The following is an 18,455-nucleotide window of genomic DNA, read 5'->3' as shown; positions in this document are numbered from 1 at the left end:
GACCTCAGTCAGGGCCGCGTCGTACGCCACGGAGCTGATGCGTCGCCTCTTATTCAGTTGCTCCGTTACGGATGGGCATTTACTGTGCTTCCCGTTTTCTGCCAGCTCAAGCAGTGCTGGGGACATCTGACCTAGCGGTGCCTTTATTTCAATGAGCTAGCTTCCAGAAGGAGGGTCGCTGGGCGAAGGATATATTGTGTCGTTCCTGATAGGTGTTACCAGATGGCTTTCCAAAGGCTAGATCACTTCACATTTCCACCAGCAGTGGGCGGGGTTCCTTTTCCTGTTTCCCTGACAGAGATCGACTTATCGTTAACATTTCTCCGTCTGATGTGTTTGAAATGCTACCTCATGAATCCTTTATTCGCATCCCCTGGCCCATCAGTGAAGTTAAGAACCTTTCGTGATGTTATTGACCTGAAGGATATTCTTGCACAGCGGGAGTATTGGCCTGGAGGTTTGACCTGTAATTTCTGGATTTTTTTTGGGGGGGGGACATATAATTGGACTGTGACCCCGCCTGGACCCTTCTTCTCTGTGGGCTGCATAAGGCCAGTGGCTTGACCAGGTGGGAGACAGCGGATGGTGTCTGTTTTGCAGCAGGTGGACAAGGAGATTGGGGTAACTTGCCTGGACTGGCACTGGCCATTGGGTGGCAGGAAATGAGATGGCTCCAGTCTCCGAGGGGCTGCTGGGTGGTCTGCGCACAGAAGCCAACAAGTTGGTGACTTGAGCCAGCGAGACTCAGCTGTCAGTTACATTCCCCATACAGCGGTCAGCTCCTGTACCGGGCGGCTGGCTGAGGAAGGAACCTCAGCCGTACCGACCACATCGGCATAGGAGGAGCAGGAAAGGCAGCAGCACCCCCAGGGACTTTTCTCCGGGCTCTTAGAAACCAGACCCACGGAAGCAGATTAAATCCAGGTTGCACCAGCTGGTGGGGTTTGGGATGCAAATGTGCTTCGTGTCCCCAGTGAGGATGGCACAGGGGGCACTGGGGCTTCTGTTCCCCACCGCAGCCCACCGAGCGGGTCCCAGCAGCCCTAGCTGGGCAGGAGCTGAGAGGGCAAAGGGCCTGGATACAGGCCGAAGCAGGGCTCGTGGGAAGTTTCCTTACTCACTGACGGTGAGGGCCAGCAAGAGGAGAGGAGAAGGTTTTATGGCAGGCGGGGTGAGCGACCAGCCCAGTGTTGATAGTGAAAATAAAGTTTGGATTAGGTTACGTTTTCTTACTAAATCATTTTTTGGCTAATCACATTTCAAACTGGGAGAACCTCATCCTTAAAAGCGACAGTAGTTTATTAAACATTCCGTGTACATTTTGTGATTTTCTTACTTAAGTTGTGGGTCAGCATTTCTCAAGCCATTATTTTACATGAGGAGCATTTGGGTTTTATAAAAACGTTGCCATGTTTTTATTGATTGCTTTTACACACTTCTCTCATGAAGGCATCTGTTAAAGAAAATATAAGACTGTGATCTCTCTTTAGCTTTCATTCTGTGAATGGCGAAGCTGTGTGAACTCATTATAAGCTCTCAGTGACTGTCACTTCCTCGGTCAGCATGCCAGTCGGTCTGGGCTCTCTTACTAGGTTGCATATCTATTTTGAACAAAGTAAAGCAGCTGCGCTCTAACCCGCTTTCTTTTTTAACAAAGATTTGAAGTTGCTTTTGGATGTTCTAGATCAGGGATCTCCAAGCCCTGGGTTGCAGACCGGGTACCGATCCGTGGCCTGTTAGGGATCGGGCTGCACAGCAGGAGGTGAGTGGCAGGGCGAGCGAAGCTTCATCTGTATCTGCAGCTGCTGCCCAGCGCTGGCATCACCGCCTCAGCTCCACCTCAGATCATCGGGCATTGGATTCTCACGGGAGCCCCAGACCCTGGGGCCAAAAATGTTGGGGACCGCTGGTCTAGATGCATATCTCCTTCTATAGGGTTTTTTTTTTTTTTTTTTTAAATGAAGAGGATCTTCTATATGCTGATGATACAGTTTTAAAGTTTTTTCTTTGGTCGTATTAGGCTCGGCCTCCATAGACACTTATTTTAGCCATTGTCTGAAACCTAATTCTAAAACCAGAATCAGCAGATGTCTTGCAAACTTTCATTGGTTATATGCAATAACTGCATACAGCAAGTCACTTCCTTTTGTTTCTCAGGGACACGCTTTGCAAATAATTCATCCTGGAGAATTCATTTGGAAGCTGTATTGTTCAAAGCCGGCTAGTCCGCAGCAGCATTACTGAGATTTAAAAACCAAACAAACAAAAGGACACTTTGCTGAGCAACTAGAGTGACTCGTAACTAGTAGTATTTGCTCTGAAATTTTTCCAGGCCAAAAAATAGTTTCCTTCTCTTTGGTATAGAATTTCAAGGACTTGATCCATCATCTATTCATGTCCCGGAATGGTCCAGAGTATTTCTCTATTTAGTTTAATTTATTTATCAGGAAAGGCAATGTGGTCTAACCTTCAGGTTTCTTGCAGGCTCCTGTATCAGTTAGGGATCCAGTAGAAGACAGATGGCACATTCAGAGGGGATGACTGAGGAGTTTCATGAAAGGACTATTTACAGAGGAGGGGCAGGACTCAGACACCGATCAGGAATCAGGGATGGTGAAGCAGCAGCGTCCAGCAGAAGCGGAAGCTGACGCTGCCCTGGGTCTGAAGCAGTTCCCGGGAAGTGATGGGTGTGCGGTGGGGGGGACTCCAGACGGGAGATGCGGCCTCAGGTGGTGGAGCAGAGACGCTGCCAGGCCACAGTGCAGCGGGGAGAGAACCAGGGGATAAGTCTTCTGCTGGTGCCTCCTATTGACCTAACATGGTAGGAGGAAAAAGGGCAGGGAAGGCCTGGAGTGCATTCCTCAGAGGTCAGGCCCCTAGGGCCGGAAGCAGGGTGGGGAAGGGTGGGCAGGGATCCGAGAGGTCACCGAGACATTTCAGCACAGCTCCTCTTTGGGCGGAAGGAAAAGTGGACGTCCAAGCAGGATGGAGAAGCCTGGTTAGATTCTTCAATTTGCAGAAACAGTCTAGGTCTTCACCGGAGAAGCTAACCTCCGCTTACTGGTTCTTCAGCTCTTCAGGTGTCTGCTTGGGAGGTAGATCAGTGGAAGATTACTCGAAGCACATTTGAAATCAGGACCATATTGTCTTGTCTTGCCTCCACTGGAAAACATTTTTACTGGGTCACACTTTTGTGTTGAGTTCTCAGCAATTACTGAGAGACGCTTCAATAAAAATCTAATACCCGTTGCTGTGTCTGCTGTGTTGTTCGTCTGAGTGCTTTACTGTAGTTAAAATATATGCACAGTAAATGGTTTTTAGATGTGAGCGTTGGGGACAGTTTGTCTCCCTTGAGGAGCTAGTATGCTTTTTCTTTATAGACACTGAGAACTATGTAACTGATTTCTCTTTCCGCTTCAGTTTCTGGGCAACTCAGATCCAGAATTTCAAGCCAACTAATTTGACTCTTTGAGTCCTGTGTGTGTGTGTGTGTGTGTGTGTGTGTGTGTGTGTGTTTCCACCTCTAATCTTTGTATTTTACTTAGGTTTGAATTTTTTTGAATCTAATTTTTCTCAATTATTTTTTACTATTTTATATAATTCTGATGTACCACCTGAAATAATTTTTTTTTTTATAAGGTAGAGCATTCTTACACATTCCTGAATATGGATAAATTCGGTTGGTTAATTAAACGGGCCTGGAGGAGAGGGGCCTAGATGGAGGTTCTGAATCCTGCGACCTGCTGCGTGCTGGGTGGACATGCGCCTGCCCTCAGGGAACTGTCCTCTGCACGCTGGATTCCCCCTGGGGCTCCGTCTTTGGTGCAGAGGCACCCGCATGCCCGCCTAGGAAGAAGCATGGGGTAGGAAAAGGAAGGCCCCCACTTTGTCTGCAGGATGAACTGGTGGGCGGTTGTGATCAACTCATGAAGTATTTATGAAAGCGTTTTTGAGAAGTTTAAAATGTTCCATATTTGTTCTGCACTCGCTTAGCATTTATGAGAAACGCTAGGCCAAGGATACAAAGATGGTAAGCTCATTCCTTCATTCTTTCAGTGGATATCTATTGAGCAACTACTGTGTGCCTGCCCCTGATCCAGGTGCTGGGGATGCAACAATGATCAAAACAAAGTGTCTCCTCTCATAGAGCAAGGCATCCCGTCATCCGCGAGGCAGTCGTAACCTCATGGGATTCTGCGTCTCTTAGGGGCGAGGAAGGACTTCTTAAAGAAAACTCCAAAAAGTGTAAAACGTAAGGCAAAAATTGATTGATTTCCATTCCATGAAAGATGCCATAGATAGAGTTAGTTAACAGGTGACAGATGAGAGATATGTCTAAAACTTAAAGAGGACTCACATCCATAACATACCAGCAACAGGTGCACATCGAAAAGAAAAAAGGCAGTGATCCCGGAGAAAAATGGGCAAAGCAGCTAAGAGGGCAACAGACAGAAAAGGAAACCGCAGAGATTAATCATGATATGAAGAGAGACCAACGGGAGAAATCCAATTAAATCAAAAAGATCACTGAAAACCTGTTAGACTGGAAAAACTAGGAGCTGGATGCTGTTAAGTGGGATGCAATCAGGGAGTACTTAGTTCAATTAAAAAATCTAAACTGCATGACCCAGCAGTTTCATTCCTGCCACTTCAGTTGCCACTTCAATCCCTAAGGGAACACGCATGGGGGTTTTGTGGCATTATTTGGTGTGCAAAGGTCCAATCAATCTCTGCTTCTCATTGGATAGAAAAAATTTAGTGGCCGTACCCATGGCATCTGGCAGCTGCAGTGCTGAGTGCAAAAAGTAAGAAAGAGAATGAGATATGTTAGGTAAATTAAAAATATACGAATACAAACATGCATATATATATATATATATAATACACACACACACACACATACATACACATACATATATATACACTTTGCAATAATGCAACAAAGAGGAAGATACACATTACATGTAAACCCATAGTTGTCTAGGATAGAGACAAAGGGCTAATGGGACAAAAGAAAATTGATGACAAAATAAATAAAAGAAGAGGGGGCCTTGTTGAGATCAATGATGATGGTGTGTTGTTACCAAGGAGTAGGGTTGATTCACCCTCTGCCCCCGAAAATCTCAAAACAAACATAAAGCAACTCACCACCACCGACTTTTAAAGATTTAAGTTCTGGCCCGGAGCTGGGAGTTCTGCCCCGCCTTTCTACACCTGCAATTTGAAGGAAGAATCCGCATTCACATTCAGAACGACCCCTGCCTTGCTTAATAGGCTGCCATTCCCAGAGGCTTTTGTTTTTTCAGTTAACACAAGAGAATAGTGTTAAAAAGTTATTCAAAGTGGGAAGACTTTTTTCAAGACTATTGCAACAGGAGAGAGAGATCGAGCTGAATTCCGAATACAACAAGGACAGGTTTATAGCCAAGGAGCAGGGTGAAGGGGTTGGTGGATGGAAAATTACTATGAGTGTTGTGGCGCCATCAATTCTAAGACCCACGGAGCCAATTGAGATGAATCGTGAGCGTTTATTAGCCGGCCAGCGACTGACTCTACCACGCAGGGTCAGAGGAGATCAGCCCCGAGCTTCCAGAGGAGGCAGCGTATAAAGCTTAAGACCATATCCTGGTGGTCTTCTGAACAAGCAAGCAAGCAGATTACGGAAAGCAGATGTTGGCTGTAAACGTCTTACACAAAGACAAATGTTTCCGGGGAACTCTTAGATCAAACAGGGCCTAGCAGGCAGTTTTGTTGTCTGCATCCTTGTGGCTGTCAGTGCTTTCCTGGGGGCTGGCACCTGAAGATATCGCTTCCCTGTGACTGATTTATTGGAAAGTTTTTCAGTCCTACATGAGGAGCCATCGAGGGTAGGAGGATTCTTCCTAAACTGACTTGGTAGGATTCTTGCTGGAGACAGGCTGGAGCGATCAGATCTCGAAGGTGGGGATTCTCTCTGAACCAGCTTAGCAGGATTCTTGCAAAACGAGGCTCTACCAGGCTGGACACAGGAGCCCAAGGTTGAAGACTAGTTGAAAAGAGGGCTCGGAGGGGCCTGAGTAAAGTTTGGTCAAGGAGAGAGCCTTCGCTGTTGGTCAAACCAGCGCCTCATCCGCCTTGGTTTTTCTAACATCTCCTCCAGCCGACTCGAGGGCTGCGTGGAGCAGGGGGCTGAGGCCTGACTGAGTGGGACCAGGAGGCCCCAGACTGCTGCAAGCTGCCGCCCTCCTCCTTCCCCTCCTCCGCTCGTGTTCTTCAGAGTGGCTGCCTGCCCCCCTGTAAGTCGGCAGAGCGTGTGAGCTTCTTGTCTTATCCTCTGTGGATTGAACGCGGACCAGGAGGGCTGCTGGCTGGAGCCAGGGAGGCCCTGCTGAGTGTCAGCGGGAGCAGAGCTGGCTGGGCCTGCCCTGTCTGCTGCTCTCTTGGCTTCGGTCCCAGAAGTGCATGGCTCTGGGGCGTCTCGGTTTTCTGTTAACTAGATGAGGACCAGGGAAGCAATGTCAGAACCAGCTGTGTCTGCAAATTCTGGCAGAGACAATGCACGTAAGCTGTGCCTTGTGTTCCCCAATTTGTACTTATCATTCAGGTCTAGGGGACTGGTTCAGGGGCCGCTGATGACTCCCTTCCCAGCTCACCTGCCGATCCCGGGCCCCTTCCCAGCATCCATTGCTCCGTCTCCCACCTGTGACAGGACAGTCCGCTGCTTTCGCAGCATGCGTCTCAAACATCTGCACCCCAAACATCTGTATCCTGAACATCTGCATGGTGGTAATAGGTACAGGAATAAAAGTAACAGTATCTGTTATAGCCTGCCTTGTGCCCAATGCTTTACGTACATTGTTTCACCTAATCCTCCCCGCAGTGATATGAGAGGCTTGGGTTTGAGTCCTGGCATCGAAGCAGTCGTCTTGGGCAAGTAATTTAACCACGTTTGGCCTCGGTTTCTTTATCTCTAAAACGAGAGTGATGGTACCGGCCTCCCAGGGAGGCTGAAGGGTTAAACAGTGGGAAGCAGGCGCAGCCTGAAGCTCGGTGCCCACACAGTGAGCGTATGATAAATGGGGGCTTTTATTACAATCATCTTGATTGTAGCACTTGTTACATCTCTTTACATCTGGTCTCCCCCTCTGGTCCAGGAAGTTGCTGAGGACAGACGTGGCATCTTGCGGAAGTTTGTCTCTGCAGGGGCTAGCCCAGTGCCCGTGTAGAAAGGGTGCTCACTGAATGTCAAGTGAATGGCTGGATGAATCAGTGAGTCATTACCAGGCGGGGCGGGGATGCATTGCCGTCAGTCACCATCATCAGGAAGCGCCGTGAAAGGCACGTGATCTGGGACTCGAAGGCATCAACTACACTTGCAGGCCTGCCTTTCTTCACCCCTTCGTCCAGGCCAGGAGCCGAGAGGGGCAGTGGTTGCCTGCTCTCCCGCTTGCTCAGCAGCTTGGAGTCCCCAAGGGCTCCTCCCCCGTCAGTCCAGACCTGCCTTCTAGCACTTACGCAGGGACACGGGCACAGGTCAGGGATGGGCATGGGAACCTACCTCACAGCTATGTCTGCCGCCACAGCCACAGCATGGGGGCTTGATTTCCCTCCACGGGCTCCCAGCCTCTCTGGGGAGCTCATATGTGGTCCACCAACAGTTATGGGATTCTAAAGCCACCTAGAGACTTGCTTTTAGTTGACTGGATCAAAATACCGTGAATTGTGTTTATAATCGGGTAAATAATATGTCGCGGGATTGCTGGTGCCTGGTGCTGCTTGGCTTGCATCTATGCTGGGGCGTGGATGCGGGTACTGAGGACATTGTGTTCTCTGGGATTTGTAGTTGGAAGATAGATCCTATCTCAACAGATTGGACCGATGGACCAAACTGAATAGGGAGGAATTAAAGGGATAAAGGTCAGTTTCTGTTCTAAGGGCCCCAAATCCAACAACGTGCATGCAGAATGGGGCGGACTGAGTTTAACCGAAGCACATGAAAAAGATGGAGGCCTTTTAGGCAATGCAAGGCCAGTACGAAGCCAGGGATGTGATGTGGCCACAGAAAAGCTAGTGCTATCAGGTTATATTAACAGAGACATAGGTTACAGAACAGAGGAGGTGAGCGATACTTTTTATGTCAGCTGACCTCACCTCGAACATGGTGTTTAGTAATGTCAGTGGAGGACTATCAAGATGACAAAGTAACTTAGTGCCAGTTTATATAAGTAAAAGTTGGAGAGATTCAGCTTGAAGAAGGATGATTTGCTGTGTTCACGGTAGCTGACAATCCTTACAGGGGTTCCTGTGGAAGAGTGATTTGACTTACCCTATGGCCCTCTAAAACAGTACTGTTATGGAACTTTCTGTGACGATGGAAGCGTTTTATGGACGTGCTGTTTAATAGCTACTAGACAGATGTGGTTTTTGAGCAATTACAATGTGAGAACTGAATTTTAAATTTATTTTTTAACTAATTAAATTTGAAATCTAAGTAGGTAAACGAGGCTACCTTATTGGACAGTGCAGCTCTAGAGGGCAAAGAAAAGAATAGACAGGGTTGGGAGTTCTTTCTGTAACGTGCAAGATCGTAACTGTTTTGGGCTTTGCAGCCCGTGGGGTGTCTGCTGCAGCTGCTCAAGTTTGCCTTTGTAATGCGAAAGTATATGTGATATATGAAAGAATGAATGTGTCTCTGTTCCAATAAAACTTTATTCATGGAAGCTGAAATTTGAATATAACATCATTTTTACATGTCACAAAATATTCTTCTTCTTTTGATTTTTTCAATTATTTTAAAAGTGCAAAAACCACTTTGAGCTTGCAAATTGATCAGAAATGGGTGGCAGGCTGGATTTGGCCCTCGGGCCCGGGCCACAGTTTGCTGACCCCGGCTTAGACTGTGGGTGGAACCCTGCGGAGTCACAGAAGTTCAACCCAGGAAGACAATGATTAATTAGAAGTAGCCGGGAATGGTCTGAGCATCCTCAGAAAGTGATGAGTATCTTATTACGAAAGTATTCAAGTTCAGGCTGGATAATTAACTACCTGGCAAGAGAGAATATAGAAACTATATTCTATTTATAGAGTCTATTTAATACAAATTATACTAGAATGTCCTCCTAATTCTGCAGGAGTATTAAAATCAGGATGACAGGTGACTGCTTTAAAATTACACCCGCTTTGTAGAGGGAAGTAACTGGTTTCCCCCAACGTGGTCCTTACTCTGAGCTCCATGTTACTGGAATGGTGACTCTTGGGGGGCGACGTGCTGGCTCTATGGCTTCGGCAATTCTGCCAAGTGTTCAGGGACCCCCGGACGTGCCTTCCTGGGGGAGTTGGCTGTGTCCATTTGTGCGTAGCCCAGGAAAGACAATGCTGAGAGAACACGCCACTGGCGAAACACCACCTTGTTCTGTCGGAGGCCCCCTCCTGGGGATGGGTGGCTGAGGTTAGGAAGCGTCGCCCCCGAAGTTCTCAGAAGGAATTTTAAGTAGGTCTTTCTGTGGGTGTGCTGTGCCTCATTCTGTAACTGGAGGAGGTCACCTCCAACATTCTCCCCTCCAGACAAATGGAGAAAACGTTGCTCTCTGGGGAGCTCTGAGTTTGTCCAGAACGAATTTGAGGACTTGAGTCGGGAGGACAAAGCCGTGAAGCTGTGACCGTCCAGGCGTTGGTGGTCCAGCCTGTGGACGGCTAGAGATGGGGTTATTTTATTTCTGTTGCCTCAGCTTCCTTCTTTTCTCTTCCCCCTTTTATTTGACTTCTGTTTATTTTACTTCCAATCAGCATCTTTGTCAAAATAAACAAAACTAAAATATCGACAGCTTCTTCCTGTAAGGAGAGAAGCCGGAAGTGCTGGTGTGAAGTTTAAAAATATTTGTACCTTTATCCAAACCCTAACAACCTGCCCTCATCACCCAAGAGTTTTTCTCTCCATGTTTGTCAAGTACAAGAAACTTAAAAGATTTTATGTTGGAGATTTAAGAAAATTGAGGTATATTTTACATGAAGTGTTTTATAAGTTTAAGATGATACAGTTAGATCGCAATACCATTGCCCCTGAAACATTAGCTAACGCGCCTCCATCACATCCAACAATTATCGTTTCTTCTAGGGTTGGGAACAATTAAGATCTGGTCTCCCAGTGAGTTGAATGTTTACGACACAGGTCTGTTGTCCGAACCACCCTACTGTGTGTCAGGTCTCGGGGCTTATTTATGAATCTTAAACAAAGACTCTCCCTTTTCCCATTTGGGGAATGTCTACACAAACGCAGAAGTGGGCCAAGGGCACGATCAGCCCCAGTGCCATCGCCCGCGTCAGCAGCGACCAGCTCTTGGCCAGTCTTGTGTCGCTGATGCCCCGTTCCCGCCGCCTTTGTTATTTTGAAATAGATCTCTAGGAAGCTTTCGATGTGTATTGCACTAATGTCTCGATTCCGTGTCTTCTGTTTCAGATAATCGCCTTCGATGAGTTAAGGACAGATTTTAAGAGCCCCATAGACCAGTGCAACCCTGTCCATGCGGTAAGCAGGGGGTGTTGGTGGTGGGCAGGGTGGCGTCACCACAGGTCACCCAAGGCCCGTGAGGGAGGGCGAGGTTTCGATGAGTAAGTAGGATGAGTAGAGAACATTCTCGGCCCTGAGTACTGTGCCTCTGTGCCTGGCTCAGCATTGCCGAGGAGACTTCTCGTTCTTGAGGCTGCTGGGGTCTTGATTTATCTTGCAAGTCAAGTATGACGGTCCCAGTAAGCCAGGAGGGGCAGGTCTGCTGTGCTGTGTCTGCTGAGTCCTCGGGGCCTCGTGTCAGTGTGTTTTGGGCTCATCTTGGAACAAGGACAGCTGTGTGTTGGCCAGTGTGCTGGGCAGGATACGGGAGCGTCGTTAGGGGTGTCCCCACCCTGCACTTGGCCAGGTGTCTCACAGGGAGACTGACAGGGTATGTTGGTGTACAAAGCTCCTAGCCCCATACTCACCATCCAGGAAGTTTTCGTTCAGTGAGCTACGTGGGCTGAGCTCAGCTTCCTCCACCCTGGAAATCTCACCCAGTATGGTCGTCTGGTCCGGGGACCAGCTGCGTGTGTGCACAGAGCCTTTTCCGAACCCCTTCCAGACCAGCCCTGCTGGGCTCAGCAGATGGCGTGCACATGGGCCACTCGAGTGTGGTTCTCCATCCGAACCCACTGGGCCCGTGTCTGTTTGCAGTTCCCTTTAGGCCTGGATTCCAGGCCAAAGGCAAGTTCTTATTCGAATGGCTCTGTTGATCTTTTCAGTCAGAAGCTGTAGCAAGGACACCAGGATTTGCTAGTGTGATAACATCTAAACCTGGAGGCTCATGACAACGTTCCTTAGCGATAGGGACAAAGAGGTCTATTCTTAGCTGCAGGGCCCCCCAAAAAGGATATGCTCTTAGATAGGAAACAAAAGACCAAGGGACCAGTCTTCAGTGTCCCCCTCTGTAAAGTACACGGTTATTATCGGAGCTGTAAGGTTTTTTTTTTTTTGGGGGGGGGAGGTGGTTATACTATATGCTAGAAATTTTACGTTGTAGATTATTCGTGATCCTCACAAGAACTCTGCCAGACGGCCATCACTGACCCAACATACAGACTCTTATCCAAGGACTCGTAGCTCTGAGCAGTGAAGTCAGGATTGGAACCCGGTTCTGCCTGTCTCCAACTCCTGTGTGCTCAGCACCTGCTCCACGTTGCCTGTTTAAGAGTCTTGACTTGATAAAGCCCGAGGCCCTGTTGGCATCACTTTCTTTGATTCTCTAAAACAGAAACAAACCCTTTCCAAGCCACATATGCAAAGCAGAATTTTGTTGCTTGAACAAATTCCTAAGCTCCCCTTGAAAACTGACCGCATTCTGTGAAATAGAATATTCAAAATATTCATTATTCAAATCTATTTGTTTTCGTTACCCACCTGTGCTGACTCGGCTTCTCCGGGCCTAAAAGAGTCACACCCCAGGTCTCCTCTCTTTCTGGATGTCTTCGCGTTTGGCACCAACATTTCCACGCCTGGTTGTCGCTAACCGCCAGGTGCACAGAGCTGCTCTAGACCGGCAGGAAGCTTCCATTTTGGAATGCCGGGAAGTCGAGAGCCTGCTTTCCTCCCTCCTCGTTGTTTGGGCTCAGATCAGAACGTGGCTGGCTTAGAACACCCCGAGCCTTCTTGTTTGACCCCAGGGGAAATGCTAGTGAACAGTCTGTCCTGCCGCTCAGTTCCATCACGCAGAATCCGCACCGAGTTGCAGGCGATTGGTGAAACCATGAGATGTTTTCACGGACCCCGTTTCCGTCTCGCCGTGGAAAGTTTCCCAGTTCACACAGAACGAAGAGAATTAGGGCCGGCAAGGTCTCATGGGAGCTTTTCTGAAAGGTCAGTGTCAGAATAGAACCCGCACACAGTAGGTACTCAGTAACTAATTATTGATGAAAGAATGAACATTGAAGGGTGAAGCCATGTAGCGTAGAAGCTGGATCCCAACTCCTTATTCCTATTACTAAAGCTATATTTCTAATTAGTTAGTGAACTCATTAAGTAGCCTGAGCCCCAAAGGCCAGATATCTTGTGGATAGTCTGAAGCCACCAGGGAAAAGATTCTTGTCTGAGATATTTTTGAAAAATCCGCAAAGTCCCTACATGGAACAGTGTCGACACCTTTTTCCCAGTTCTGATGATGTCACCCTGCCTGGCAGGAAGTCAGACGCTTGGATGCCTCATCTGGCTGGTCTTCAAGCTCCTTTGGCCCCTGCAGTGGTATTTCAGGGCCGGGGGGCTTGGAAAAGCCACTTCCCCAGCTGGCACCAATGGCCACGGAGGGACTTGATTGTGTTACCAGTAACTGCCGATTGGGGTGATGTGTTTCTAAGTCAATGCGCCCGCGGCCTGCTGGTTCTTTGGGTTTAAGACCGCCTGAAGCCCCAGATGTTGTTGGACCCTCTGGGCGGACCTTTCCAGGAGGGGGAGTGCTCTGCTGTACCCCTAACTCCCTGTGTTAACGCTTCATCAGTGTTTAAAGCGGTGGGAGAGGTCCTTCGGAGGCGCTGCTCGCTGCTGAGGGGGCCGGTGTGTGTCCGGCACAACCCCCTTCATGCCTGGTGTCTTACACCTTGGCCTATTGTTCTCCGTTTAGAAAACCTCCATGCCCAGTTCTGCGTGTGTGCTTGTGTGTGCACATGCGTGTGTGCATGCACATGTGTTGAGGATGTGCTCTCTCTTCCTAGCCCTGCAGACACTAATTTGTCCTGATGAGGTTTCTCTCCTCTGGGCTGAAAGGATGCACAGGAATTACTATATTTATGATTCCGTCAGGAAAGAGAAGGGTCCCAGCCACACGTCTCCTGCAGATCCCTGAGGAATCTCGTTGCCATCACACCTATGGCAAGCAGATTGCCTTGGTAATGAAAGAAGCACCAGGAGATGCCACAGCTATGCTCGCAGTGGCTTCGAAAACCAAGAAAGCCACTGTGGGAAGGGGAGGCAGCATTTAGGGTGTGATGTGAGCATCGTCACCTGCCCAGCCACAGGGCACCTTCCCTCGGCAGCGAGTCAGACCCCAGACATGGACTTGCGTGTCTTGAAAAGTCTTAGCCTGGGGGACGCTGCTGGTGTCTGATTTAGTGGGGAGATGACTTTCTCTAAAAATACTCACTTTAGAAGTATAAAGCCAATGGGCAGAGAACGCCCTCTCCTTAGACACTCATCAGGGCACCTGTGCTCTTTGAGGCCCAAGTGGGAAGACCCCCAGGAGGGCTGACTGCAGGCTGTCACACAGGCAGTGAACACGTGCTGCCCGGTCTGCAGTCCGACCGTCTTACAGGTACATAAGCCTGAGAAAGACTTTGCCTGTAGGACAAGGTCCAGACGCCTCTGCTGGGCTGAGAGGGAAGCTGAGCCCATGCGATTTGCTGGCAGAGTCTGTTAAGAGCAAACGACTGTGACAAGGGAGTTGGACAAAAGTTAGGAAGAGCCACCGGTGGGAGCATGCGAGCCACCTGGCCGGGAGGAGCCGCCGGCGGGTTCTGCCTCCTCTCCTGGGGGCTGAACGCGGGGGCTTCTCCTGCTCTGACCTCCCCTCTCCTGTCTTTCTTGTGCGTCCTCCTAGAGAGAACGGCTGAGGAACATCGAACGCATCTGCTTCCTTCTGCGAAAGGTCAGTGCAAGAGCGCCGTGGCCGTGGCCGTGGCCGTGGCCGTGGGTGGTGACACAGTGGAAGCGGCCGGCGAGGCTCAGCGCCTGCCCAGGCCCTGTCTCCCCAGGAAGGGGGAGGGTGGCGGGAGCCAGCGATGGGTTCTTTGGAAGCCTTTAGAGACAAGGGGAGCTAATTAAGAGGGGTGGCCATCAATCAAAGTGTCAGGACAGCCCTGGATATTTTCAAGTGCCTTTATCTCTGCATAATGACGGCTGGCATTTACAGCTGACGTTAGGGCCTTTGTTCCTGTCTGGTTCTGGGCTCAGGACTCCCTCCCCTGCCTCCCACCCCTCCCCCCGCCCCCTCGCCCCTTAGGGAAGTTTTAACTGGATGCTGGGTTTCCTTCGAGGTTTCAAGGTTTCGGCCTGCCACTCAGCTTTGCAGTTTGATTGATGGCATCATTGGGATGGGAAGGGACGTGTTATTGAAGGGAGAGCCAAGTATTCAGGGAGTTTCTCTGAATGGGTGGGCAGTAGGTCACAGCTGCCCTAAATGCATTCAGGGAGCCCATGTGCTCACGCATATTCATGTGTGCGTGTGCAGCTCAAGCAGCACAAGCTTGGTATTCGGCACAATTCCGTGGCATAGCTGGAGGACCAGAGAGACCAGTCTGTCACTTTCCAGTCAGGAAAGTGTGTATTTTTGCAGCAAAGTGTAAAGAACAGCAACTTTCAGGTAAAATAAGCGGTGCGCATAGCCTTGAACCAAAGGACATCCTTGATCTCCGTCCAGAGCGGGTGGGCGACAAGCTATAGAAAAAGCCACCTGCCAACCCACAAGGCATGTTTGAGCCTTATATGAATAGGAGAGAAACCAAATGCCATGCCAGCATTGATAGAAGGGAAACAAATTTGCAAGCTTTTGAAATTTTTTCTGTGTCTTGCACAGGAGAGAGAGCTTAATCAAGAAGTTAATTATTTTTCTAGCTATTACATGTCCTTGAATGTTTTCCAAGAAACTCAGTATGTATATCATTAGCAGGGGAGGTTGGCTAGAGAATGAAAGTACATTCGAGTGTACTGGTGATCCAAGGAATAAAGCACAGTTACGAAAATAACATGACATTTGGTATTAGGGGTAATTCGCAAAGCTGTAAATTATCTTTCCCAATGACACCTTGGGCACCGGTCACCCGCTCCACCTGTCACTTCCATAGTCTCTGGTGTGTGTTTTAAGACTGAAACCTGAGTGTCTTTCACACTCCAAGTCGCCCTTTTCCCCCAACCGGAATGCACCCTCCTGAGTTCTCTGGAGGTTTAAACCGTGTCCATCCCAGGTTAGCCGTGCTCATCCGTCTCTATTACCTGACCATTGACTCTGGCCACACAGTAAGCAATGGCCTGTGGCTGCCTCTGCCAGTGTCCTGCTCCCCACACCCTGGACCTTTCAAAGGTCAAAGCCAAGGATGTTATAGTACACAGGCTATGCGAGAAGGAGCTGCACGGGGTGGCGAGCACCCCTCGACCGTCTTGAAGCAGCAACGAGCCACACGCCTGCAGCTTTATTTCCTGTGGCCTCTTCCTTCCTCCTGCCCCAGGCCTCCTGCTGCGAGCACATCCATCCATCTCTTCGCCACTTGGTTCTGTTAGCTCTTCACCTCTGTGTCTCTGTGCCCTGGATGCCCGGGGCCCTTTTCATTGATAGCAACATGATTTCTTTCCGAATATAATTTCAAATTGTTGGCGTTTCCGATGGTCTGGCCGTCGAGGTCTTACGTTTCAGCTTAATTTGGTCATTGTCTGTGTTCTCACAGACACGCTGAGGGCATGCGAGTCTGTCTCCTGCCGCCAGAATGTAAGTTGCGGAAGAGCGATGGCTTCGTTCTGTTTACTGTCGTATCTAGTGACATAGGAGGAAGAACAGTAATAGCTTGCTGCTGGCGCTCAGTCGATATTTCTTCAGTAAGTTAATGACTAACGCTAAGTTTCTGACCCTTCTGTAATCTACATCTTTGTTGGGAATACTGGGATAATCAATAATCTTTTCGCTTCGTTATTTCAATAGTGTCCATGACCTAGCGCAAGACTTGTGTATTTTAGTGCTAACATTTACTACTGAACATCAGATACGTATTTTACAATCAAACCAAACTCTGTGTTCATCATAGACAGAGACGGTCTCTGACCCACACTTTCTCCTCTCCTATTTCTTTGTGCCTCTGCCTTCTGCCCTCTTTGTCACCTGTGTTTGTGTTTCAACCTCGTTAATATCTTCCATCAGCCAATTCTGGTTCCTTCCACCCGAGAGGTGGCGTAGGGGGTGGCGAAGCATAGAGGCTCTTGCTGCCTCTGCCCCGATTCACTGTGCAGCCCTCGGCGTGACTGCACAGTGCGGGTAGTAAGCACAGCCCCCTCCTCGTAGGCGTCGGAAGGAAGTGAGATAAATACACGCGCATCTAGCTCACGCACACTCCGCACATAGGAAATGGTGGTTTTACCATTACCCTGACCCTTAGCTGCCGCCTAAAACTCCTTATGACACCCCTGAGCACCCACCCTTGGTGCTGAAGCAGGCTGACCTCATCCTTGGCTGGCAGTGTTCCCCTCAGCGGCCCCTCCCATTTTCTTAGGTGTCATTGATGTTTGGTCAGCTTCATAAGGCGGGGTGGCCTGGGCCTCCTCCCTTCTGTGTCTCTCATTCCGAGCGGGCTTCTGAGTTCCAGTTCCCAAGCTGGCGCGTGCGTCGAGGACGGCGGGGAGGGGTTAATGGGTTTAGTTGGCGCCACCACCTTCTGGGAACCGTACCTTCCAAGAAATTTCTTGGAACTCATCTCCTAAACACCCCAGAACGCGAAGCATCTCGGCGGTTGACTGTTGTTAAACCACCTCCTCAGCTTTCTCGGGAGGAAGGAAGGGAATTGCAAAGTGGATCCATTTTTAGCTCTGTAATTATCAGAAAATGTGTCCTTCGGGTAATTGTCTGAACTGCAGGATTCTTGTGTCAACTTGTGCTTATGATTCATTTTTTATGGCAAGAGCCACTTGCTTCTCAAGCTGCTCTTCCTCCTGGAGCATGTCGCCGGCTCTGCGGGTCGCCGTAAAGGACAGGTTTGGGGGTGGGGAACACCGTAGAAAACAGTTGGGTTGATGGCTGCGTTCAGGCGCAAAAGGGGTCCTCATGAGGAGAAGACTGACCAAGGGCCTCCTGTTGCGTCTCCAAGTTCAGGGAATGGTTAGAGGAAATGAACTTGAACGGCCAAGATCGGTACGACAGGAAAGAGTAAATTTCTTTATAAGCCATGGTGGTTGGTTGGCCCCGGGGAGCTATGAAATATTTACCTCCCTTAAATCAAGTGAGCCGGCTTCATGGCTGAGGTGGTTTCGAGTTAGACTGAGCCTGCCGGAGAGGGGGCACCGAGCTGCATAGTTTGGGATGTCCCTTCTGGCATGACCATTCTGTGATTGTCCAGTTCATCCCCGATTTCCCCGGGAGTGTGCCCCGTCTTACTGCAGGTTTCCTGACATTCGCGGGTGTAAAAAGCTCCGGTGGATGGGTAATTTTCACTCTCTCCATTGAGAAGCACGTGGGGTGTGGAAGAGGAGGATGAGCAGGTGGGTGGGTGCGGCCGGGGCGTTGAATTCACTGGGAGGTGTAAGGGCTTGTGGGGGGAGGTGGGTGCTCCAAGTTTAATTCTGGAAAGAAAACTGCACCGATCAGGCCCAAAGTGTTACCACGCGAGGCCACCTGTGCCCTTTCTCTTTCATGCTTATCAGCGCCATCCCTCTGTCCTAGCTAGGGGAGGTGTCACGGTGTGAAGTGCAGCTCAATGGTGTGAACCCCGAATCCACATAGAAACCACATGATGTGGTTCCGAAAGCGAGGTCGGAGGAGATGGGGAGCGGGTAGGTATCTGCTAATACTACAAATTTACAAGTAGTTTCAAACCCTGTCCCAATTTCTTTGACCTAAGAGGAGGCTGCTAAATGCATTTATCTACCAGAACCCAGAGAAAGACCCATGCCACTTTGGAGAACAATATTTGTCATGCAAATATTAAAATACTTGGAAGAATGGTGAAGAAGGGTATCTTTTCTCGAATTACTGGCACTCCTGGCCTCAAGGGGCTGCTTCGATTTCCAGTGTCTTTCTCTCATAACGTGTTTCTTCTGTGCGCCTCCGGAGGGAATGGTGTATTTTACTTGAGAGACATAATCCAGTGAAAAGGGACACAGAAACTCAGAGGCGGACGTGTGGAATGCCTGAGACAAGCCAGCCCTGACTCAGAAGTTTTCCAGATCAGAAGTCTCTCTGTGGCTCGGGGGATTTCTAAAGCGCGGC

The 18,455-nt window shown here is 49.2% G+C and overlaps 1 protein-coding gene across 5 annotated transcripts in view; it reads left to right on the top strand.

Moving 5' to 3' along the window:
• The window catches only part of CNIH3 (cornichon family AMPA receptor auxiliary protein 3), a 167,076-nt gene that overhangs the window by 111,792 nt on the left and 36,829 nt on the right, over positions 1–18,455 (top strand). For 4 of the 5 annotated variants that reach the window (XM_039883308.1, XM_039883306.1, XM_039883305.1 and 1 more), the window contains 2 exons: positions 10,436–10,504; positions 14,091–14,138. In XM_039883308.1, coding sequence (XP_039739242.1) covers positions 10,436–10,504; positions 14,091–14,138 — 117 coding nt within the window. The remainder of the gene's footprint in view (positions 1–10,435; positions 10,505–14,090; positions 14,139–18,455) is intronic. The other variant, XM_039883310.1, reaches the window with a different exon arrangement.

Source organism: Pteropus medius, unplaced genomic scaffold (assembly GCF_902729225.1).
Source record: "Pteropus medius unplaced genomic scaffold, Ma_sr-lr_union100, whole genome shotgun sequence".
NCBI classification, from domain to species: Eukaryota; Metazoa; Chordata; class Mammalia; order Chiroptera; family Pteropodidae; genus Pteropus; species Pteropus medius.
The sequence above is the reverse complement of the archived record's forward strand: the minus strand, read 5'-3'. Positions and strand labels throughout refer to the sequence as shown.